Source organism: Chiloscyllium plagiosum, unplaced genomic scaffold, assembly GCF_037043375.1.
Source record: "Chiloscyllium plagiosum isolate Xiang-an unplaced genomic scaffold, Cpla_swu_hap1 HiC_scaffold_1, whole genome shotgun sequence".
Classification (NCBI taxonomy): domain Eukaryota; kingdom Metazoa; phylum Chordata; class Chondrichthyes; order Orectolobiformes; family Hemiscylliidae; genus Chiloscyllium; species Chiloscyllium plagiosum.
This window is the reverse complement of record NW_028270139.1, coordinates 151983412-152001655: the sequence shown is the minus strand read 5'-3', so window position 1 is coordinate 152001655 and position 18244 is coordinate 151983412. Positions and strand designations below refer to the sequence as shown.

The following is an 18244-nucleotide window of genomic DNA, read 5'->3' as shown; positions in this document are numbered from 1 at the left end:
AGATTGATAGCTCAGTTCGGTACCCATAGGGAGGGCCTCAAACGGGACCTTGGATTCATGTCACACTACAGATGACCACCATTTCACCACACACACACACACATTTGTGGGGTGAATTTGTACTTGCAAAGTTACATTGTACTTTGCTCAAAAACTGCATGAATCCATGTAAGATTCTGTTAAATCATTTTTTAAGATTAGAATCAATCTAAACAGTATGGCTCAGACAAGAGCACACAGGGGGCTTAACACCTTCAACATATTAACTGGGCTGACACCAATTGTTAAAGTCAGCCTGAGAATGTAACTTTAAAAAAAAATAGTTTGTGAGTTCCACATGAAAGAAGTGAGACTAACCTGGTCATTTTAACAGATGAGAGACTTAACAAGCAATCAAGGTATTTTTCAATTTATAATTTCAGTTACATCACACTGTAAACTTTTGCTCTCAGTTCTGTGTCTTAACAATTGTGTACTCCACAACCACCTGATGAAGGAGCAGCACTCCGAAAGCTAGTGCTTCCAATTAAACCTGTTGGACTATAACCTGGTGTTGTGAGATTTTTAACTTTGTCTACCCCAGTCCAACTTCGGCATCTCCAAATCATGACCTCAGACAATAATAATCAACAATTTCTCACCATTTTAAACTTAAACATTATTTTTTCTCCTCTTCCTACGAATGTGAATCACATTTCACCGCGTTATATTCTAGCTGTCAATGTTTTAAAGATGAGTGCAGAAATCTTTTCATTTGAGGCGGATTGTGAATCTTTAGAATACTGTACACCAGAAGACTATGGAACCTCAGTCTTTGAGTATAATTAAAGCTAATGTTGGTAATTCTTTTGACTGTCAATGGTGTAAAGGATTATAGAGATTATAGTTAACTCACCCATATTAGGGAGATTTAAACAATCCTTGGAGATAAGCACATGGATGGTGATGGGATAGTGTAGGGGGATGGGCTTAGATTAGTTCTCAGGTCGACGCAACGTTGAGGGCCGAAGGGCCTCCTCTGCGCTGTATTGTTCTATGTTCTAAGGCACGTGTGTGTTCAGCCAGCCATAATCATATTAAATGGTGGAGCAGACTGAATTGACAAGTGGCCTACTCTTGTTCTTATGTTCCCTTAAACTTCCCCCAAAAATTCCAGTATCTTCTATGTGAAAGCCTCATGCACTATACTGTTTATTTTGTTCTCTGGAAAAAAAAATTCCATTAGCCTCCAGGATTTCTATCTCAGGTTTGTGTATTTTTAAGAAAATAAAACCAGCGTAGCTATAGAAATACTTAGAGATTACAAAATACTTAAGGAACGTATGGGGGAACTGCAACAAATGTGTATTCCTGTCGGGCACAAAAGCAAAATGGGTAATAGGGCCAATCCATGGCCGACAAAGGAAATTAAAGATAGTATCCGATCCAAAGAAGAAGCATGCAGATTGGCCAAGTAAAACAGTAGGTTTGATGATTGGGAGCAGTTTAGAATTCAGCAAAGAAGGACCAAGGGATTTATTAAGAAGGGGAAAATATGGTGTGAAAGTAAACTTGCAGGAACATAAAGACTGACACGAAGAGATTTTGTAGGTCTGTGAAGACTAAGAGCTTGGTAAAGGAAGCTTTTGGGGAGGGTGGTGTTGGTCGTTGGATTGTGTTGAGATAGAAACAAAGAATAGAAATTAATGTGTCTTTTTCAAATTGGCGGGCAGTAACTAGTGGGGGGACCCCAGCTATTCGCAATATATATTAACGATTTGGATGAGGGAGCAAAATGTAACATCTCGAAACTTGCAGATCATATCAAATTGGGTAGGAGAGTTAACTGTGACAAAGATGCAGAGAACCTTCTTCATGATCTGGATAAGTCGGGTGAACATTTGGGATAGACAATTTAGGATAGAGATGAGACATTTCTTCATCCAAAGAGTGGTGAATCTGTGGAAATCATTACCACTGGAAGTAGTTGATGCCAAAACATTATGTATTCAAGAGGCAAATAGATAGAGCACTTCGGGTGGTTGAGCCCAAAGGTTATGGGGAGAAAGCAGGATTACGCTGTTGAGTTGGACGATCAGCCTGATTGTGATGAATGGCAGATCAGGCTCGAAGGGCTAGGTGGCCGCCTCCTACTCCAATCTTCTCTGCTTCTATTAATTAAACACTTTTATACCTACTGACAAAATGCTCATGCTACTTGTTCAAAATCAAAACTCAAAATTTACGTTCCTTAAGTATTTTGTAATCTCTAAATATTTCTATAGCTATGCTGGTTTTATTTTAGAACATAGAACATAGAACATAGAAGAATACAGCGCAGTACAGGCCCTTTGGCCCTCGATGTTGCGCCGATCCAAGCCCACCTAACCTATACTAACCCACTATCCTCCATATACCTATCCAATGCCCGCTTAAATGCCCATAAAGAGGGAGAGTCCACCACTGCTGCTGGCAGGGCATTCCATGAACTTACGACTCGCTGAGTGAAGAACCTACCCCTAACTTCAGTCCTATATCTACCCCCCTTTAATTTAAAGCTATGCCCCCTTGTAATACCCGACTCCATACGCGGGAAAAGGTTCACACTGTCAACCCTATCTAACCCCCTAATCATCTTGTACACCTCAATCAAGTCACCCCTAAACCTTCTTTTCTCTAATGAAAACAGCCCCAAGTGTCTCAGTCTATCCTCATACGATCTTCCTTCCATACCAGGCAACATCCTGGTAAACCTCCTCTGCACCCGTTCCAGTGCCTCCACATCCTTCCTATAGTATGGCGACCAAAACTGCACACAATATTCCAGATGCGGCCGCACCAGAGTTTTATACAACTGCATCATGACCTCAGGACTCCGGAACTCAATTCCTCTACCAATAAAAGCCAGTACGCCATATGCCTTCCTCACCGCACTATTTACCTGGGTGGCAACTTTCAGAGATCTGTGTACATGGACACCAAGATCCCTCTGCTCATCCACACTACCAAGTATCCGACCATTAGCCCAGTACCCCATCTTTTTGTTATTCTTCCCAAAGTGAATCACCTCACATTTAGCTACATTGAATTCCATTTGCCACCTTTCTGCCCAGCTCTGCAGCTTCTCTATATCCTGCTGTAACCTGCCACATCCTTCCTCACTGTCAACAACTCCTCCGACTTTCGTATCATCCGCAAACTTGCTCACCCAACCTTCTAACCCCTCTTCCAGGTCATTTATAAAAATGACAAACAGCAATGGTCCCAAAACAGAGCCTTGCGGAACACCGCTAGTGACGGCACTCCATGAAGAAACTTTGCCATCAACTACTACCCTCTGTCTTCTTCCATCCAGCCAATTCCTAATCCAAACCTCAAAGTACTTTTCTTAAAAGTACACAAACCTGAGATAGAAATCCTGGAGGCTAATGGAATTTTTTTTTCCAGAGAATAAAATAAACAGTATAGTGCATGAGGCTTTCACATAGAAGATACTGGAATTTTTGGGGGAAGTTTAAGGGAACATAAGAACAAGAGTAGGCCACTTGTCAATTCAGTCTGCTCCACCATTTAATATGATTATGGTTGGCTGAACACACACGTGTCTTAGAACATAGAACAATACAGCGCAGAGCAGGCCCTTCAGCCCTCAACGTTGCGTCGACCTGAGAACTAATCTAAGCCCATCCCCCTACACTATCCCATCACCATCCATGTGCTTATCTCCAAGGATTGTTTAAATCTCCCTAATGTGGGTGAGTTAACTATAATCTCTATAATAGTATGGAAATAAATATCAATCACAGTAAGTAAATCCACATTTTGGTCCCTAATTGTGTTCACTCCTCCCGTGCCTCATGCACGGGAATTCGTAGAGGCCTAACATTCAAACCATAACTCATTAACAAATACATTGATTTAGACTTCATTTACCAACCTCTCAGAAAAAGAACTGGAAGTGATATCACCCACCACAACCGACCAAGTCACAAAAATAGCAAGTGCGACAGAACGCTAGTGCTTCATTGGACGCTCACTGATAACATTACCTAGCATGGTGACGAAATGTCTGAGAACACACCTACCAGCTCAGTGAGCAAACTTACGACATGATGATGTTGTCAAGGGCAGGTCATGTCTGATAAATTTGATTGAGTTCATTGATGAGATGACGCAGTGGATGAGGGCTGCGTCACCTCATCAAAGAACTCAATCATTTTTGTCGATGTTGTGTATTTGGACTTTGAAAATGCATTTGGTATAGTGCCAAATGGCTGGTTGGGTCATAGAGTCCTACAGCCGGAGACAGGCCCTTCAACCTAAACTGTTCCATGCCAACCAAAATGTCCGTCCCTACTAACTTTATTTTCCTGCACTTGGCCTTCTCAATATTTCCTATTCATGCATTTGTCCAAATGCCTTTTAAATGTTGTTAATGGACCCACCTCAACTACCTCCGTTGGCAGCTCATTCCATATGTGTACCACCCTCTATTTCACAAACTTGCCCCTCAGGTTCCCAATTATTCTTTCTACTCTTAATTTAAACTAATATCCTCTCGTCCTTGATTTTTCAACCTTGGGAAAAAGACTGAGTGCATTCCCCTTATCCATGCCTCTCATGACCTTGTACATTTCCATACAATCACCCTTCAGTCTCCTACATTCTAAAGAAAAAAGTCCTAGCTTGTCCAACCATTCCCTATAACTCAGTCCCTTGAGTCCTGGCAACATCCTTGTAAACTTCTTCCCTCTTTCCATTTTAATAATATCAAGGTAACTAGGATTGAACACAGTACTCCCAACTACAGCCTCACCACTGGCTTGCAAAACTTCCCAACTTGTATACTCAGTCCCCTGACTGATGATGGCCAGTGTGCTGAAAGCTACCTTCACTGTCCTGTCTACCTGTGACTCCACTTTGAGATCTGTGCATCTGAACTCCAACTCTGTTCCACTACACTCCTTAAGGCTACCATTCACCATGAAACTCCTAACTTGATTTGACTTTCCAGAATGCACGACCGCACATGTATCTATATTAAACTACATTTGCCATTTCTTGGCCCACTTCGCTCACTGATCAAGGTTTTGCTGTAATTTCTAATAACCTTTGTCACTGTCCACATTAGCGCCTATTTTAATGTCATCTGCAAACTTACTAATCATGCCTTGTACATTCTCATCCAAATCATTGACAGAAAACAAACAGCAATGGGCCCAGCACCAACTACTGAGGCACTCCAATTGTCACAGGCCTCGAGTCTGACAAGAATCCTTCCACTATTACCCTTTGCTTCCTATCATCAAGCCAATTTTGTATCCAGTTTTCCAGAGTGCACTGGATTTCATGCGATTTAACCTTCCAGAGCAGTCTACCATGTTGAACCTTCACATAGGGCTTATTGAAATCCATATGGATGACGTCCACTGCCCTGCCCTCGTCAACCTTCCTGGTCACTTCATTAAAGAACTCTAACAAATTTGTGAGGCATGATCTCACACAAAACCATGTGAAGAAGGCTTATAGGATCCTTGGGTTTATAGTGTTTCGACACTGGGTAAACCCTCCTGCTTATTTTAAAACCAACAACACAGCACAGATTTATCCCGTGCAATAATCTGTAAACATTCGAGTGGCCAAGAACTATTTAAAGTAAACATTAACAACCTTATTTCTTGATGTATAACGGAGAATAATTAACTAACACCTGTTTATCATTCCTTACTCAAACCTATCTGTTACCTTCCCGTCTACAGTACTAGTCCAATAAAATTCCCGGTTAGGATTTATAAGACAAGACTTTTTATCTCAGAACCAGGCAGCTTTCATTCTTCTTTTTGGATCTTCCTGTGTCGTCTTTTCTTAAGAATTTCTGCATCACAGGTTACTGATCGAAAAGGTACCTTTTTAAGAGAGCTATTTTTCAAGCATTTTGTTTACATTCTGGGGCTTGGCAGTTCTCCTCTGAACTGTTCAGTTTTCCCTGGTCTTATACCCCCAAAGCATCGGATTATGTCATTGGCTTTTAAGATTGTCAATGTACTTAATTCAAACTGCATTGGCGTTTGATATTTTTCGGGGTATAATTTAAACTGATTGGCCGAATTCGAATTTGTTTTTGTTTCCAAGCAACGAGTTGTTCATGCAAGTGTTACATTGTTGCCTTATTGAGAATACTTAGTGCTGTGTTGGGTAGTTTTGCTGCTTTTAACTCTCTTAACATCTTCATAACAATAGAAACATAGAATATAAAAGCAAGGAAGTGATGCTACCCTTGTTTAAATTATTGGTCAGACTGCATTTGGAGTATTGCATTTAGTTCTGGGATTCTTACTTAGGGAAGGATGTTAAAGACCTGAGAGTGCAAAGTCACTTTGCTGGGATGATAGCTGCAATGGGTGATTTTTGATACAAGGAAAGATAAGAGAAATTGAGTTATTCTCCTTGGAGCAGAGAGGATTAACAGGTGACCTCATAGAGGTGTTCAAAATTACAAACAATTTTGGCAGGGTAGAGAAGGTCACAATTTCAAGATTGTCAGCAAGAGAACTCTGAGGGAGATGAGAAGTGTCTTTACTTAAAAAGTTGTTAAGATTTGGAATGTGCTGCCTGGAATACTGGTGAAGGCAGCACTTCGGTTTCAATGTATATTATGTATGTTTAAATTATTTTAGATAGCTATGGTGATAGGACTAGAGAATGGGACGACCTGAGTAGCTCTTTCTGGAGCCTGTACAGACACAATAGATCAAATACCCCCCACATACTGTAAAGTCTATGATGGGCTTGTCATATGAAGAGCAGTTGAGGACTTTGACTCTGTACTCAAATGTTTAGAATAATGGGGGGAATCTCATAGAAACTTACACAATACTGAGTGGCCTGGATAGAGGGAATGTGGTGAAGATATTTCCACTAACAGGAAAGGCTAAGACCCAAAGGCACAGTCTGAGTGAAGGCACAACTCTTTAGAACTGAGAAGAGTAATTTCTTCAGCCAGAAGATAGTGAATCTTTCGAACTCATTCCGCAGAAGGCTGTGGAGGCCAAGTGCAGCACCACTTTCAACTTCTCGCTAATCTGAGAAATGCCTGTCTATTCCTACCCTCTGTTTTCTACCTTTTAACCAACATGTTATCCATGCTGCCATAGACTCATTGATCCAGAGCATTTCTAATTTGGTAACCCTGGATGACAAGAGATATTGAAGCTTTGACCAGAAAAAAGGAGGTATGGCTCATATACAGGCAGCTAGGATCAACGGAATCCCTGGAGATATATAGGGGATACAGGAGTTTAGTGAAGAAGGAAACCAGGAAGGCAAAATGCACTGAGTGTATTTAAGACAGAGATAGTTTCATGGTTCGTAAGAGGATCAATGTTTATGGGAGAAGGCAGGAGAATAGAGTTGAGAAACATGTCAGCTATGATCAAATGGTGTAGCAGACTCGATGGGCCAAATGGCCAAACTCTGCTTCTATATCTTATTGTTTTATGATTTCTGGAACATGCTGCTTTATGAAACCATGACAAAAATGGTCTATGAATTTATCATGCATGTTGTCGGTATTGATTTGATTCATCCAATCTATTGAGACTGCAGTTGCAAACTCTCTGGTTCAAACCCAGGTGGTAGGCAGGGGTATGAGCCAAGTTTGTGGTGGGTGCAGAAGACAATGGCTTTGGTCTCCTTGACATTTAAATGGAATAAATTTCTTCTCATCTGTTTCTTGATTTTGGATGAGAAGCCTGACAAAGTATTGCAACTACGTTTTATTCCTCTTTTGTATCTAAGATTTGTACATAGATGCTTGTACTTAAGATGGCACACAAGAGGTTGACATTGTAAAAGCTTTACACTGTACCTCGACAATGGAGTACACGTAATAATAAAAGGATATTCAATTAATGGGTATTCTATTCTGTACAACTTGAAGACAGGAAGGATTGTGAAGTAGCTGTGAGCTAGAGCTGGGTGCCATGACATAGTTATGATTTTGGATGATAGTTCAGAGCTGGCAGGTATATAAGAAGTACACATTGGCCAAGCTTAGATGGGGAAAAAAATCATTGGCAATTCTCTGGCTCCAGCTAGATTCATAAGAATGGAATTAGGCGAATGCAGTTCAAACTGGCTGAGTGATGATTGAGACATGTTGTTGGAGGATGGTATGATCGCGTTTGTGAAAGGGTCCGAACATGCCCGCCAATTCTGTCTTACCTACTTGTTAGTAACAGCCTCAAAAATGTCTAACAGATTTGTCAGACTCTAGGTTTAGTTTTGAACATTCTGCATATGTTTTGTATAAAGTTGCAATCTGAACTGACTTTTCTTTTGGGGAAGAAAAAAAGAAAACTTTAATCAACTGACATTTTAGGAATGTGATTTCTTTGTGAAACAGTTGCTGCCAAATGTCAATCTACGTCAGCACGTACTTGCTGAAAATGTCAGAAAGCTATTTTAATGGCTGAAAGACAGTGAAATTGCAGGGTTGTACTCAGATGGGTTTACGCGCAAAATGTGATAGGAATATCTTTCAAAGTTTGATAATGTGCGTACTTTCTTGAGAAACATAGGAACTTGGCAGAGAAGCAGGAAATTACATTCTGGTCAGATTTCTTCTTGACAGGCTTGTTTGTGCTATGAATTAATATCTGCAAGCTTTAAGCTTTCACATACAAAGTAACAGTATGCAGTATAAATTTTCTTTTCACTGTCAGGATGGTTTTTCCTTTTGTTTTGTACAAGATTGTATTATAGGAACTCTAATGACGTGGAAATGATAATGGAATTGAAAGGCTTAGCATGAGAGACACTTTCTGTATATTGTTCTGTTATTAGCAACATCAATCAAAAGGTATTGTTTAATGCTGGACCTATAAAATGTTTCATCCTTTTCTTAAAAAAAAATTATGAAGTCAAAACCTGAGAACAACCATGATAATGGAAACAATAGCTTTGAGGGTCAAGCTGATCACTGAATGTCTTTTCAGTATGGAAGCCCAGATTAAAAATGAGCTTCTTGCATTGCGGGGGGATACTTTAAAAACTTTTTTCATCATTTTGATCTGAGAAAAATTTAATTTTTATTTTCTTGTGTCCTCTCTCACTCTTCCCACATTAAAACAAGCAAATTTAAGCTGATGCTATCAAGACATTCAAGGATAGTAGTGGGAAGTTGCGTGTGGAGGCTGAAGAGATTGGGGAGACAATGAATGAATACTTTTCGTCAGTATTCACTCAGGAACAGGACATTGTTGCCGATGTGAATACTGAGTCACAATTAGAATGGATGGCTTTGAGGTATGTAGGGAAGAGGTGTTGGAAATTCTGGAAAGGGTGAAAACAGATAAGTCCCCTGGGCCTGATGGCATTTATCCTAGGATTCTCTGGGAAACAAGGGAGGAGATTGCAGAGCCATTGGCCTTGATTTTTATGTCCTCGTTGTCCACAGGAATAGTGCCAGAAGACTGGAGGATAGCAAATGTGGTTCCCTTGTTCAAGAAGGGGAGTAGGGATAACCCTAGTAACTATAGGCCGGTGAGTCTCACTTCTGTTGTGGGCAAAGTCTTAGAGAGAATTGTAAGGGATAGATTTATGAACATCTGGATAGGAATAATGTGATCAAGGAAAGTCAGCATGGTTTTGTGAAGGGCAGGTCGTGCCTCACAAACCTTATTGAATTCTTTGAGAAGGTAACTGAGGAGGTGGATGAGGGTAAAGCGGTAGATGTGTATATGGATTTTAGTAATGGGGAACTTTGATAAGGTTCCCCATGGTAGGCTACTGCATAAAATACGGAAGTATGGCATTAAGGGTGAGTTGGAGGTTTGGATTAGGAATTAGCTGGCTGGAAGAAGACAGAGGGTAGTAGTTAATGGTAAAGGTTCATCTTGGAGTGCAGTTACTAGCGGTGTTCCGCAAGGATCTGTTTTGGGACCATTGCTGTTTGTCATTTTTATAAATGACCTGGAGGAGGGGCTAGAAGGTTGGGTGAGCAAGTTTGCGGATGATACGAAAGTCGGTGGAGTTGTTGACAGTGAGGAAGGATGTGTCAGGTTACATTGGGATATAGATAAGCTGCAGAGCTGGGCAGAAAGGTGGCATTTGGTGTTCAATATAGATAAGTGTGAGGCTATTCACTTTGGTATGAGTAACAAAAAGATGGGGTACTGGGCTAATGGTCGAATACTTGGTAGTGTGGATGAGCAGAGGGATCTTGGTGTCCATGTACACAGATCTCTGAAAGTTGCCACCCAGGTAAATAGTGCGGTGAGGAAGGCATATGGCGTACTGGCTTTTATTGGTAAAGGAATTGAGTTCCGGAGTCCTGAGATCATGTTGCTGTTGTATAAGACTCTGGTGCGGCCGCATCTGGAGTATTGTGTTCAGTTTTGGTCGCCATACTATAGGAAGGATGTGGAGGCACTGGAACGGGTGCAGAGGAGGTTTACCAGGATGTTGCCTGGTATGGTAGGAAGATCGTATGAGGAAAGGCTGAGGCACTTGGGGCTGTTTTCATTGGAGAAAAGAAGGTTTAGGGGTGACTTGATAGAGGTGTACAAGATGATTAGGGGTTTAGATAGGGTTGACTATGAGAACCTTTTTCCACGTATGGAGTCAGCTATGACGAGGGGGCATAGCTTTGAATTAAGGGGTGGTAGGTATAGGACAGATGTTAGGGGTAGATTCTTTACTCAGCGAGTCGTGAGTTCATGGAATGCCCTGCCAGTAGCAGTGGTGGACTCTCCCTCTTTATGGGCATTTAAACAGGCATTGGATAGGCATATGGAGGATAGTGGGCTAGTGTAGGTTAGGTGGGCTTGGATCGGCGCAACATCGAGGGCCAAAGGGCCTGTACTGCGCTGTATTTTTCTATGTTCTATAAGACGTGCAAAGTTTACTTGAGATCCTTTTTCAGTTGAAGGTGATCATTGAGCATCTATTTTTGGGCTTTAGATGGAAGAAGTGGGTGTTTATTCTGAAAATGCTAGTGAATTACTCAATTCTTGAAATCTCACCATTATGGCTAGGCTCCTGAAACTCAAAGGCTTAACAATCTCTGGAAATGTTCATGCAGTCAATGTTTGAGAATAATACAGGATCTTGATCAGTTTTTAAATTCGAAAATAACTCTTAATTTATAATTACCAAATGGACATGAACGTGAGCTTACAACCTTAAAGTAGTTGCAATTTGAGTTTTAAAACTAATTGATATCCTCAAAATATGTTTATAGATTATTTCAATTGGCCTTTTCTGGTGCTTACTTTGTGATCAGACAATCATGTTGGATTTGACATAAATTTGCTCATATTTGCTAGCTTGTAATTCGGTGCTGCACAATTTAGTGAATTTGATTTCATTTGATTGATTGTCAGAATTCCTAGGTACAGTAACAAGTTTTGTTTTGTGTATAGTACAGGCAGATCATACCATGCAAATAGGTAATAGGCTCTGCTTTGGGGTAGATAAGGAAAGGGCGAAATTTTGAGAAAGTTTTGCTGCTGAGAGATTTTAAACAATGGAATTGAGGTTTTTTCTGATCGTCAATTGGAGGAAGATGAGTAAAAGTGAAAATAAAACCGGCAATTAAAATTCCACTGAAATCAAGATGTTCCCTCTTCAATTATAGCAAACCACAGTGCGAAGCAGTGCCGAACACCTTGTGCGCTGAGAACAACCTGTACTGAATGCACCGGTGGCAACTCTGAGTGTATGTGGTGCAGTAACATGAAGCAATGTGTGGATGCGAATGCATATGTGCCTTCCTTTCCATTTGGCCAGTGTATGGAGTGGTACACCAAGAACAGCTGTCAAGGTGGGTAAAATGAAACTCTCTGCCCTTGTCATTATTTTATGATACTTTCCATACCTCTGGTTTGATTATTTTTAATTGTGGGCAACTTGAAGCTCGTTGTTCATCCAGTGCATTTTTAAATCTTCACTTATGCTGACATGAAATTTACTTGTCTTCAAAGTAATAATGAATTTTATTTCCTGCCAATTTGTTTTCACATGCACCATCGAGTACGTACATATTTGTTCCTTACTTGAACCAGTCAATTTTGGTAGGTATAACTTGGAGGTATAAGATGCGCTTTTGAAATTTGGAGGTTGCACATAAATTGGAAATGTGATAAATAATAAGGAAGATGATGATAAACTTCAAAATGACAATTAATTGAGTTCACAGATGGCAAATTAAGTTTAATACATGAAAGTTTGTGGTGACAAATCATGGTGGGAGGAATAAGAAGAGAACAAAACATATTAAATCCTATAATTTTGAAGAAGTGGAAAGAGACTTAGAGATGTTTTTGCACAATGCTTTAACAGTGGTAGGACAGATTAACAATGCAGTTGCCATGATTATTATCAACAGCGACAACATTCAGTACAGAAGCCTGGAAACTAGTCTGAGTTAATTTATTTCAACTCTAGTTGAAATAGCACATGAATTTCTGAACACCATTCTTGAAAAGGACATGTAAATGCTTTGGAAAGTGTGGACAAGAGATTTCTAGAGTCGGGGAATTGTAATTATGTGGATTGTTTTAAGAAGCTGATGGTGTTTTTCAGTAGGGCAAGCTGGGATGCATTTAAGAGGTGTTTAAAGTGATGATAACATTGAATAAATATGGTTTCCAATGGCTAAAGTGTTGATAAGGCCATAAGACAAAGAGAAGACATAGACCATTCAGCATATTGAGTCTGCTCTGCTAGTCAGTGAGATCATGGTAAATCTGACAATCCTGAACTCCACATTGTTGCCTTTTCCCATAATTGTTGAGTGCCTTGCGAATTCAAAATCTGTCTGTCTCAGCCTTGAATAAACTCAGTGACTTAACTTTGGCAGCTCTCTGTGGTAAAGAATTCTAGATTCACGACTGAGAGAAGAAATTCCTCCTCATCTCTGTTTTAAATATGCAATCACTGATTATGAATTTATGCTGTTAAGTCTGAGGCTCTCTGACTAGATGAGAGGTGCTGGAAAAGCACAGCAGTTCAGACAGCATCCGAGGAGCAGTAAAATCGATGTTTTGGGCAAAAGCCCTTCCTGATGAAGGGCTCTTGCCCGAAATGTCGATTTTACTGCTCCTCGGATGCTGCCTGAACTGCTGTGCTTTTCCAGCACCTCTAATCCAGAATCTGGTTTCTAGCATCTGCAGTCGTTGTTTTTACCTCTCTGACGAGATGGCCTATCTGAGGGAAACAACCTCCCTGTATCTTCGAGGAGAAAGTGAGGGCTGCAGATGCTGGAGATCAGAGCTGAAAATGTGTTGCTGGAAAAGCGCAGCAGGTTAGGCAGCATCCAAGGAACAGCAGAATCGACGTTTCGGGCATAAGCCCTTCTTCAGGAATGGCTGAAGAAGGGCTTATGCCCGAAACATCGATTCTCCTGTTCCTTGGATGCAGCCTGACCTGCTGCGCTTTTCCAGCAACACATTTTCAGCTCCAATCTCCCTGTATCTGCCCTGTCAAGTCATGTCAACTTGTACATTGCAATAAGGTTATTTGTCTTTCTTCTAAACTCCACTGAATACAAGTCCAATCTACTTAAACTCTTCTCATAAAACAGTACTCCATAACTGGTATCACCCCAGTGAGCTTGCTCTGAAATGTCTCTACTGCCAGCATATCTTTCCTTAGAAAAGGAGATCAAAACTGTTCTTGCATTCCAGATGTGGTCTGACTAGTGTCTTATGTAGTTTTAGCAAGACCTCCTTTATTTTTATACTCCAATCCCTTTGAAATAAAAGCTAACATTCCATTTGTCTTTCTTGTTAATTATTAAATTTGTACGTTAGCTTTCTGTGGTTTTTGCACAAGGACTTTCACATCCTTCTTTACTGTAGTTTCTTGCAGTCTTTCTCCACTTAAATAACATTCACTCTTCTATTCTTCCTGCTCTAGTGCATAACCTCATAATTGCATATTCTATTCCCTCTGGCAAGTTTCAGCCCATTTGCTTAGCTTGTCTAAATCTCTTTGTCAACTGTGTCATCCTTACTATTTGTATTCTTTCCTATTTTGGTGTCAAATGCAAACTTGGCTATAGTAAATTCACTTCCTTCATCCATGACATTAATATATATTGTCAGTAATCGTGGTGTCAGCACTGATTTCTGTGGCATTCCACTAATTGCAGGTTTTTCCCAACCTTATTCCAACTCTGTCCTCTATTGATTAGTCCAGACAGACTCCATATGATTGGTGAAAGTAAAATTAACTTTAACCAATTTATTGGAGACTTTTGAAAAGGTCGTATTTGCTGTGGATGAATGGGAGCTTTGTGGATGTGATGTGCATGGATTTTCAGAAGGCACTCAGTAAGATGCCTTCCGATTCTGGAATATTATAGATACCTTTCCTTTTGTGGAAAATAAATGGTCATGGTGTAGGTGTTGACATCGACTTGCACCAAAGATTGGTGAACTAACAGGAAACAGAGTGGATACAAGAGGGTTATTTTCTGGTTCAGGGACCAGTGGCATAATCTTAAAATGTTTAAAAATTTCAATTACTCTGTCTCCACTACTCTCTGAAAGAGACTTCCATAAATGAATAACCAACTCAAGAGCATATTTCTCCTCATGTTAAATGAGAAATTTTCTAAAAAGATACACTAGTTCTAGTGTGTGTCACAAGGGAAACATCTTTTCAGCATTCACCCTAGTATTTCCCTTCCGGATCATCTATACATCATAGAGCATAAAAGAGTGCAGCATAGGGACAGGTGTTTCAGCACACCATATCTGTGCTGACTATGTTGCAATTCTAAACTAGCCCCATCTGCTTGCACGTGGTTTGTATCCCTCTGTTCGCTCTCTGTTCTCATACCTATCTAAATGCTTCTTAAGCATTGCTATATCAGCTTCTTCCCCTGGCATCAGATTCTAGGCACTTACCACCAACTGTATCTTTAAAGGAAAACTTGCCTTGCACATCTTCTATAAACTTTTCCCTTCTCACCTTAAACCTATTGTAAATTTGCGTCTCATTTTTCTCAACTCCCAATGAATACAAGCCCAAATTGTTGAGCTTTTCCTTTTCAGACAGCCATTTCATCTCAGCAAACAAGCAAGTGAACCTATTCTGCATTTTGAATCTCACCAATAGAAACAGTTTTTCCTCATTTATTTTCACTGAAACTCCCTCAATTTTGCATCTCTTCTTGATCACCTTGTGTGCGGGAGAACAATCTCAGCTTTTCTGATTTCTCTGCAAAATTTGAGTTCATCCCTAATGTTATTTTGATAAATTTCAGCAATCACTCCAAGCTTGTAAATATTCTCAATATTTTAATGAATCAGTGAAGCAATTTTGTTGTCACATATGCAATATATATCAATTCTTACATTCCCCGGTCAAAAATGTTGCTCCTCAGCATTATAAATTGCAGCTTTTTATACTAGCAATCATGTTACAAGTAAATTGATCATAGGCATACTGTTTTCCCTGTAGCCAAATAAATTAATGTTTTAGGAGATTTATTTCACACAACTTGCTTGTCGCTACCTACCTTGAGTGTTTAACTCACAAATGCCTGTTCGTCTGTTTGATGTAGAATTTTAAATGATTCAGTATTACAGCTCATTACTATAACCTACATCCTTAACGGCTTTGTCCCCCACTCTGATGATGGTTAGTGCCTTACATATTGGTTCTGGTAAAATAATGTAATATTAAAAATCACTTAACAAAGATGGAGATATGTTTTAGTGGTCTAAAGAACTAAGAATTTGTCATTTATCCTATTTTGTGGCAAATGCTCACCTTTTATTTTCCTTTCCCTTCCATTCTCTTTTGTTGAACTCATTATTGTGAAGATACAAGTAAACATGACTGCTTAGCTTCTACTTCAAAAGGCTGCCATCACTGTGTGTTCATTACAGGTACAAGTTCCCTGAATCCTATATTATACCAATGGGTCTCAGAAGCCAAGTGATTTTAGATGATGCCCTGACAATATGCAATTGCACCCATTAGATTTTCAATCTTCATTTCTTTACAATCGACCTTAATGAAGCAGCTTTTCCTGAATGAGGACACATCATTTTGTAACTAATTGTGTAGTTTTAGAAAAGTTGTAGACATCATTTTAAAATTTTTTACATCTTATAAATCACCAAAATAAGCAACGTTTAGTTATCACAACTAAACATATGATCAAAAACACATTAAGGCATTCTGGCAAATGCATTTCTTAATATTGGACATTTAATGCATCCTCAGAACAAATGGCCTTGATGCTTCCCTTAACATCAGTTTTATTTGAAGTTTGATGCATTTGGAGAATCTGATTTTTAATGAGGCTGGTAATAAGTTGATTTTATTTTCATAGTGTGTACTAATTTGTGCTCAAGGTGAGTGATATCACTGCAGAAATGGGACTCTCATATGGGCACCCAATATAACTCTGTCCTAGTTGGATTGACATGAAACAACATTAATAATATACTTCAGCTCCTTATGTCTGTTGTGCCATGTTCATTTATTTTACACCTGTCACATGGCCAGTTCTGATGAGACCCTCAGAATAAATTGAGGAAGCAGAGGTGGTAAAGTCACTGTAATGCAGAACTCCAAGCTTGTACTCTGGGGAATAAAGGTTCAAATCCCACTATGGCAAAATAAAGGTTCAAATCCCACTATGGCAAATGGTGGTATTTGAATTGAAAAAGAAATCTGGAATACAGGGCTGGCTTAGTGGTGAGCACCATAATTAAATTCCTATTGGGTTCACTAATGCCCTGTAGGGAAGAAAATGTTTTGTTAATTTTCTCACTAGTGCCACTGGCTGGTCAGCATTATTGTCTGTCCCTAGCTGCCCTTGAGTTGACCGGCTTGCTCGGTCATTGCAGAGGACAGTCAGCCACATTGCTGAGGTCTAGAGTCACAGGTATTAGATCATAAAACATAGGTGCAGAAATTAGGCCATTCATTCTGCTCCACCATTCAATCATGGCTGATAAGTTTCACAACCCCATTCTCATGCTTTCTCCCTGTAACCCTTCATCCCCTTGACAACCTGTCTATCTCCGTCTTAAATCTACTTACTGACCAGGCCTCCACAGCCTTAGATTAGATTAGATTACATTACAGTGTGGAAACAGGCCCTTCGGCCCAACAAGTCCACACAGACCCGCCGAAGCGCAACACACCCATACCCCTACATTTACCCCTTACCTAACACTACGGGCAATTTAGCATGGCCAATTCACCTGACCTGCACATCTTTGGACTGTGGGAGGAAACCGGAGCACCCGGAGGAAACCCACGCAGACACGGGGAGAACGTGCAAACTCCACACAGTCAGTCGCCTGAGGCGGGAATTGAACCCGGGTCTCAGGTGCTGTGAGGCAGCAGTGCTAACCACTGTGCCACCGTGTCGCCCACTGTGACAGTGTAGGCCAAACCAGGTAAGGATGCCAGAATTCCCCGTCTTGGTAAGCCGGATGGGTTTTTTTGACAATTAACAATGTTTCATGGTCATCAATAGATGTTTAATTCCAGATTTTTTTTTTTAATTGAGCACAAATTCCATCACCTGCAAGGTTCAAACCTGGGAAACCCCCCCCCCCCCCCAGCAGGAGGATATAAATAGGTCCTAAATATGACCTTGCCCCCTCCTCTTTCCACTCCCCCCCCCCCCCCCCCCCCCCCCATAAATCTGCCACACTGACTTGGTCTGGCCTGCATGCGACTCCAGAGTCTGAGCACTGTGACTTACTTATAACTACCCTTGGCACATTAGGATTAGGCCTTGCCAGCAATGCCCACCACCTGTGAATCAATTTTAAAAAAAAACGTGGTCTAAATTTTGTGTGGTATTTTCATATTCATGCGATCGAAACAATTTTGTTTCTTAGAGGACTCTTACAGTAAGGCATTCGTTGTTCTAATAATTCCAAGAGTGTGGGCTATCAGAAGTGAAAAGCCAGTGTCTAGATTAAAGTGGTACTGGAAAAGCACAGCAGGTCAGGCAGCATCCGAGGAGCAGGAAAATTGACGTTTCTGGCAAAAGCCCTTCATCAGGAACAGAGGCAGGGTACCTGCAGAGTGGAGAGATAAATGAGAAGGGGGGTGGTGGGGGGAGAAAGTAGCCTAGAGTACAATAGGTGAATGAGGATGGGGATGGAGGTGATCGATCAGAGAGGAGGGTGGGGGAAGGTAGTAAAAGAGTACAATGGGTGAATGGGGGTGGGGATGAAGGTGATAGGTTAGAGAGGAGGATGGAGTGGATAATCTAGACTCT

The 18244-nt window shown here is 40.5% G+C and overlaps 1 protein-coding gene across 2 annotated transcripts in view; it reads left to right on the top strand.

Annotated features, from left to right (window-relative positions):
* atrn (attractin) overlaps positions 1–18244 on the top strand; it is a 412972-nt gene that overhangs the window by 174176 nt on the left and 220552 nt on the right. For both annotated transcript variants that reach the window (XM_087991640.1, XM_087991645.1), the window contains exon 17: positions 11618–11803. In XM_087991640.1, the coding sequence (XP_087847766.1) occupies positions 11618–11803 (186 nt within the window). The remainder of the gene's footprint in view (positions 1–11617; positions 11804–18244) is intronic.